General features: G+C 32.1%; 1 protein-coding gene across 1 annotated transcript; it reads right to left on the minus strand.

The window, feature by feature from the left end:
• Positions 1-6040: 6040 nt before the first annotated feature.
• Positions 6041-7088, minus strand: LOC141392728 (uncharacterized). Its single transcript, XM_073965610.1, has 2 exons — positions 6936-7088; positions 6041-6864 (listed from the first exon to the last, which is right to left on the minus strand). Exons 1-2 carry the CDS (start codon positions 6978-6980, stop codon positions 6085-6087), a joined length of 825 nt encoding a protein of 274 aa, XP_073821711.1. The 5' UTR covers positions 6981-7088; the 3' UTR covers positions 6041-6084.
• Positions 7089-7461: the final 373 nt, after the last annotated feature.

Here is a 7461-nt window from a genome sequence, read left to right on the forward strand (position 1 = left end):
TAATTTCTGACCCATAATCGTGGATTTTTAAAGAACATTTTTTCAACTAACTTCTGAGCCATAGTCGTGGATTTTTAAAGAACATTTTTTCAACTAACTTCTGATCCATAATAGTGGATTTTTAAAGAACATTTTTTCAACTAACTTCTGATCCATAGTCGTGGATTTTTAAAGAACATTTTTTCAACTAACTTCTGAGCCATAGTCGTGGATTTTTAAAGAACATTTTTTCAACTAACTTCTGACCCATAATCGTGGATTTTTAAAGAACATTTTTTCAACTAACTTCTGATCCATAGTCGTGGATTTTTAAAGAACATTTTTTCAACTAACTTCTGATCCATAGTCGTGAATTTTTAAAGAACATTTTTTCAAGTAACTTCTGACCCATAATCGTGGATTTTTAAAGAACATTTTTTCAAATAACTTCTGAGCCATAGTCGTGGATTTTTAAAGAACATTTTTTCAAGTAGCTTCTGGTCCATAATCGTGGATTTTTAAAGAACATTTTTTCAAGTAATTTCTGACCCATAATCGTGGATTTTTAAAGAACATTTTTTCAACTAACTTCTGCGCCATAGTCGTGGATTTTTAAAGAACATTTTTTCAACTAACTTCTGATCCATAATAGTGGATTTTTAAAGAACATTTTTTCAAGTAACTTCTGACCCATAATCGTGGATTTTTAAAGAACATTTTTTCAACTAACTTCTGACCCATAATCGTGGATTTTTAAAGAACATTTTTTCAACTAACTTCTGACCCATAATCGTGGATTTTTAAAGAACATTTTTTCAACTAACTTCTGATCCATAGTCGTGGATTTTTAGAGAACATTTTTTCAACTAACTTCTGATCCATAGTCGTGAATTTTTAAAGAACATTTTTTCAAGTAACTTCTGACCCATAATCGTGGATTTTTAAAGAACATTTTTTCAACTAACTTCTGACCCATAATCGTGGATTTTTAAAGAACATTTTTTCAACTAACTTCTGACCCATAATCGTGGATTTTTAAAGAACATTTTTTCAACTAACTTCTGATCCATAGTCGTGGATTTTTAAAGAACATTTTTTCAACTAACTTCTGATCCATAGTCGTGGATTTTTAAAGAACATTTTTTCAATTAACTTCTGACCCATAATCGTGGATTTTTAAAGAACATTTTTTCAACTAACTTCTGACCCATAATCGTGGATTTTTAAAGAACATTTTTTCAACTAACTTCTGACCCATAATCGTGGATTTTTAAAGAACATTTTTTCAAGTTATTTTTGACCCATAATCGTGGATTTTTAGAGAACATTTTTTCAAGTAACTTCTGACCCATAGTCGTGGATTGTTAAAGAACATTTTTTCAATTAACTTCTGACCCATAATCGTGGATTTTTAAAGAACATTTTTTCAACTAACTTCTGACCCATAATCGTGGATTTTTAAAGAACATTTTTTCAACTAACTTCTGATCCATAATCGTGGATTTTTAAAGAACATTTTTTCAACTAACTTCTGACCCATAATCGTGGATTTTTAAAGAACATTTTTTCAAGTTATTTTTGACCCATAATCGTGGATTTTTAAAGAACATTTTTTCAAGTAACTTCTGATCCATAGTCGTGGATTTTTAAAGAACATTTTTTCAATTAACTTCTGACCCATAATCGTGGATTTTTAAAGAACATTTTTTCAACTAACTTCTGACCCATAATCGTGGATTTTTAAAGAACATTTTTTCAACTAACTTCTGATCCATAATCGTGGATTTTTAAAGAACATTTTTTCAACTAACTTCTGACCCATAGTCGTGGATTTTTAAAGAACATTTTATCAAGTAACTTCTGATCCATAATCATCGGTTTTTAAAGAACATTTTTTCAAGTAACTTCTGACCCATAGTCGTGGATTGTTAAAGAACATTTTTTCAATTAACTTCTGACCCATAATCGTGGATTTTTAAAGAACATTTTTTCAAGTTATTTTTGACCCATAATCGTGGATTTTTAGAGAACATTTTTTCAAGTAACTTCTGACCCATAGTCGTGGATTTTTAAAGAACATTTTTGCAAGTAACTTCTGACCCATAATCGTGGATTTTTAAAGAACATTTTTTTCAAGTAACTTCTGAGCCATAATCGGGGATTTTTAAAGATCATTTTTTCAAGTAACCTCTGAGCCATAATCGTGGATTTTTAAGGAACATTTTTTCAAGTAATTTCAGGCCCATAATCGGGGATTTTTAAAGAACATTTTTTCAAGTAACCTCTGAGCCATAATCGTGGATTTTTAAGGAACATTTTTTCAAGTAATTTCAGGCCCATAATCGTGGATTTTTAAAGGACATTTGGCTTATCTTTCCTTTACCGACCCACCTCAGAGCTTCTGGTCCATAATCGTGGATTTTTAAAGAACATTTTTTCAAGTAATTTCTGACCCATAATCGTGGATTTTTAAAGAACATTTTTTCAACTAACTTCTGAGCCATAGTCGTGGATTTTTAAAGAACATTTTTTCAACTAACTTCTGACCCATAATCGTGGATTTTTAAAGAACATTTTTTCAACTAACTTCTGATCCATAATAGTGGATTTTTAAAGAACATTTTTTCAAGTAACTTCTGACCCATAATCGTGGATTTTTAAAGAACATTTTTTCAACTAACTTCTGACCCATAATCGTGGATTTTTAAAGAACATTTTTTCAACTAACTTCTGACCCATAATCGTGGATTTTTAAAGAACATTTTTTCAACTAACTTCTGATCCATAGTCGTGGATTTTTAAAGAACATTTTTTCAACTAACTTCTGATCCATAGTCGTGAATTTTTAAAGAACATTTTTTCAAGTAACTTCTGACCCATAATCGTGGATTTTTAAAGAACATTTTTTCAACTAACTTCTGACCCATAATCGTGGATTTTTAAAGAACATTTTTTCAACTAACTTCTGACCCATAATCGTGGATTTTTAAAGAACATTTTTTCAACTAACTTCTGATCCATAGTCGTGGATTTTTAGAGAACATTTTTTCAACTAACTTCTGATCCATAGTCGTGAATTTTTAAAGAACATTTTTTCAAGTAACTTCTGACCCATAATCGTGGATTTTTAAAGAACATTTTTTCAAGTAACTTCTGACCCATAATCGTGGATTTTTAAAGAACATTTTTTCAACTAACTTCTGACCCATAATCGTGGATTTTTAAAGAACATTTTTTCAACTAACTTCTGATCCATAGTCGTGGATTTTTAAAGAACATTTTTTCAATTAACTTCTGACCCATAATCGTGGATTTTTAAAGAACATTTTTTCAACTAACTTCTGACCCATAATCGTGGATTTTTAAAGAACATTTTTTCAACTAACTTCTGACCCATAATCGTGGATTTTTAAAGAACATTTTTTCAACTAACTTCTGATCCATAATCGTGGATTTTTAAAGAACATTTTTTCAACTAACTTCTGACCCATAATCGTGGATTTTTAAAGAACATTTTTTCAAGTTATTTTTGACCCATAATCGTGGATTTTTAGAGAACATTTTTTCAACTAACTTCTGACCCATAATCGTGGATTTTTAAAGAACATTTTTTCAACTAACTTCTGACCCATAGTCGTGGATTTTTAAAGAACATTTTATCAAGTAACTTCTGATCCATAATCATCGGTTTTTAAAGAACATTTTTTCATGTAACTTCTGACCCATAGTCGTGGATTGTTAAAGAACATTTTTTCAATTAACTTCTGACCCATAATCGTGGATTTTTAAAGAACATTTTTTCAAGTTATTTTTGACCCATAATCGTGGATTTTTAGAGAACATTTTTTCAAGTAACTTCTGACCCATAGTCGTGGATTTTTAAAGAACATTTTTGCAAGTAACTTCTGACCCATAATCGTGGATTTTTAAAGAACATTTTTTTCAAGTAACTTCTGAGCCATAATCGGGGATTTTTAAAGATCATTTTTTCAAGTAACCTCTGAGCCATAATCGTGGATTTTTAAGGAACATTTTTTCAAGTAATTTCAGGCCCATAATCGGGGATTTTTAAAGAACATTTTTTCAAGTAACCTCTGAGCCATAATCGTGGATTTTTAAGGAACATTTTTTCAAGTAATTTCAGGCCCATAATCGTGGATTTTTAAAGGACATTTGGCTTATCTTTCCTTTACCGACCCACCTCAGAAAATTATGAAAGAATTACCGCAGATAGTGCTTTTTATCCCGATTCCAAGCATGTATTGTTTTTGTTGCGGAAATGTATACTTCCCGAGATATGGGCCTCCAAAATTCCACAAAGGCCCCAGTATAAAATGTTGGCAAACCACCGCAGAAAATTATGAAAAAATTACCACAGATAGTGCTTTTTATCCCAATTCCAACCATGTATTGCTTTTGTTGCGGAAATGTATACTTCCCGAGATATAGGCCTCCAAAGTTCCACAACGGCCCACAGTGGTTCAGAATCGTTTTTTCCTGGTCAAAATTCTGTAACTTTTGAACGGATAGAGATATTTTCATAATTCTTTTTTTGAAAGATAGATAACACAATGAGCTACCAGACGAATTGTAAGCGGTAAAATTCGGTCTGGTAGATGCAGAGAAATTCAAGGTCAAAGTTAAACTTTTGAGTTTTCCAACTATTTTTCATCAAAATATGAGTGTTTTTGTGGTTGTTATATCTTCCTATGTATTAAAGATGGTCAAACACCAACAAATAAACAATAAAATTACCAAAAATTAAAAAAAAAATTCGAAAAAAAATGTTGAAATTTTTTTTTAAAAATTTGTATAAAAATTTTTTACAAAAAATTTATTTTTTTTCAAAAATTACAAAAAATATTCCTTGGGTTTTCATAAAACTTATATAACTCGTATAAAAACTCATATACTCAAAAAAATGTTAATTTGTGTCAAAAAGCTGTAATTCATATGGAAACAGTATAGAAAAACACACATTTTTACCCATGTAATTTCAATAAATTGAAAAAAGTGTTAAACGGACTGAACGGGACGGGTACAAAAGTATATATGTGCTGAAAGAAGAGACTCTTGGGCATCTTTCTGTGAAAACATAACTTTGTTCCATGTTGTTCCACAAAAGTTCTAGTCCACTAAATTTGGAATTTCATAAAATTTAGTACCTGAGGAAAAATAAAATAGCTCATGTTGTGTAAACGCTACGGTAATTTACTAAAACGATTTTCAATGGCCACAATCCTATATATCTTACAAAAAAAACAATGAACGCAATAGCTGTTATAGTTTCCGAGAAATAACTACGCCTTTCTCGAGAAATTTGCAAAACTTACGTATTTCCCAAAAAGGGGGAAATGTTCGTCTTTAGGGACACACCACGCCCACACCTTCCAATATTTTGACCTAATTTTTTGATTTCCTTAGTTTCAATATGTTTACTATCGAATCCTATATAGAAATTAAATATCGTTGATAAAACAAAATTTTGATTTTTGGCCAGGAAAATCGATTCTTGAACCATTGTGCGGCCCTAGTCTAAAATGTTGGCAAACCACCACAGAAAATTATTAAAACATTACCACAGAATCCAACAAAAATATTTAATTTAAAAGAAAATTTTGTTCCCATTCCCGAGATTTTCACCTGTCCATAGGAGAAAGTCTTAAATCCTGGCCGAAGGCCGGCTCTTTAGAGAAAAATAGGTTAGGGCCTTTGTGGATCTTTTGAGGCCCATTTCTCGGGAATATAGATTTCCGCAACAAAAGCAATACATCGTTGGAATCGGGATAAAAAGCACTATCTGTGGTAATTGTTTTCAATTGTTTGTTCTGCGATGTTTTACCAACGTTATAGGTTAGGGCCTTCGCTGATCTTTGGAGGCCCATATCTCGAGAAGTATACATTTCCGCAACAAAAGCAATACATGGTTGGAATCGGGATAAAAAGCACTATCTGTGGTAATTTTTTCATAATTTTCTGCGGTGGGTCGGTAAAGGAAAGGAGTTCCGAACATTTTTTTCAAGTAACTTCTGCCCAATAATAGTGAATGTTTAAAGAAAAGTTTTAGTGAATATTTTTATTTTATTTCCGTAATTAAATCAAGTCTTAAGCTGTTGAAAATTCCAGGTCCGGTTTCAAGGCTGATACAATTGCCATTAATACACCTGCGATAATGTGTTCGCGCCACTCCATTTGGACGGTTAAACGACAATTCACTTCACCTGCGTTGGTTTCACGTTCCATTTCTTCTCCATATAAATCTTGAATATCATCGAATGCATCAATCTTTTCCTCATCCGATGTCTTAGATTGTAAAATATTAAACCACTTGATAATATCTTGATTCTCTTTCTTTCCAGCTTCATCCAAACTGGCAATGAAATTTTCCACATCTTTTACTATCAACGGCAAATCGTTTGTCAAAAATTCCTTTTTAGTAGCCTCTTCATCAGTTTCATTTAAAGTTTTCTGTTGTAAACCCCAAATTTGATTGACCTCCTTGTGTCGCAAATCATAGCGAATATGTTCAATGATAAAGAACAAATTATGGACCTTACGTTGTAGGGTACAATTGGTGGGATGCTTGCGAAATGCTTCCGAAGTGTTAACATCATCTTGAAGGTGTTTTTCGAGGTCTTCATAGGATTGTAAATTTTTCGGAGGTATTTTTTGTTTATTTTCTTCCAACCATACATTGTAGTTTTTCAGGACATTGGGATAGATTGAGGTTTTGGCCAATATTTCATCGGAAACAATTTTATTAACTTTCAGCAGAATTGTATCGAATAATTGATAACGTCGATGATAGGTAGAGGTTTTGGCAGAGACATCCGTTGTGGTTTCTATGACAGTTGTTGAGGATTTTTGAGGAGCAGCGAAGACAATCTATTGGGACATAAGTGATAGTGGGTTAGAATTGAATATGTATGTATGCTTCGCTTGTATTATAAACTCACTTGTATTGCCAGTAAGGCAATACATAAATTTAAGACAATTTTCATAATTTCTTATTCGATCCGAAATACAGTCGCCGTCGTTGTTTTCTAAAATGTAACTATTCCGTTGTAGTATTCAGAATCGTGTTTATTTCTTGATTCTAGCTTGAACATTTAAATTCTCTTATCTCCATAATAAAAGGTCATCATTGTTTTCATTTCACGATCGCCAAGTTCATGATAAGAATGCCCACTAATGTGCCGAATTAAAATCGAACTAGGTTACCCTTTGCTTTTTAATCTTTACCAGAAATGAAGTAAGCAAGAAAGCGAGGCCCTAAAGGCCTCGGTACATAAGCAGCAGTTTGGCATGCAAACGTTAGAACTACGATCTAGAAAAATATTCAACGCTGCCAGAATGCAACGGACCGTGTGTTCTGAGCCTTTTAGTCTTTATTGTTATGGTAACGCAAACTTGTTCGTTCGTATATGTATGTTATTCAGTTATCTGGTTCTTGTTCCTCTGAGACCAGATTCACCCAAGCAG

This window comes from Musca autumnalis, unplaced genomic scaffold, assembly GCF_047663935.1.
Source record: "Musca autumnalis isolate F117 unplaced genomic scaffold, ASM4766393v1 scaffold_2, whole genome shotgun sequence".
Taxonomy (NCBI): domain Eukaryota; kingdom Metazoa; phylum Arthropoda; class Insecta; order Diptera; family Muscidae; genus Musca; species Musca autumnalis.

What these genes read in the sequence shown, in the direction of transcription:
- LOC141392728 (XM_073965610.1), bottom strand. Translation starts at nt 6,980, where the DNA reads ATGAAAATTGTCTTAAATTTATGTATTGCCTTACTGGCAATACAA. An exon ending in TTGCCTTACTGGCAATACAA is followed by an intron (nt 6,865 to 6,935) that starts GTGAGTTTATAA and finishes ATGTCCCAATAG; the next exon opens with ATTGTCTTCGCTGCTCCTCA.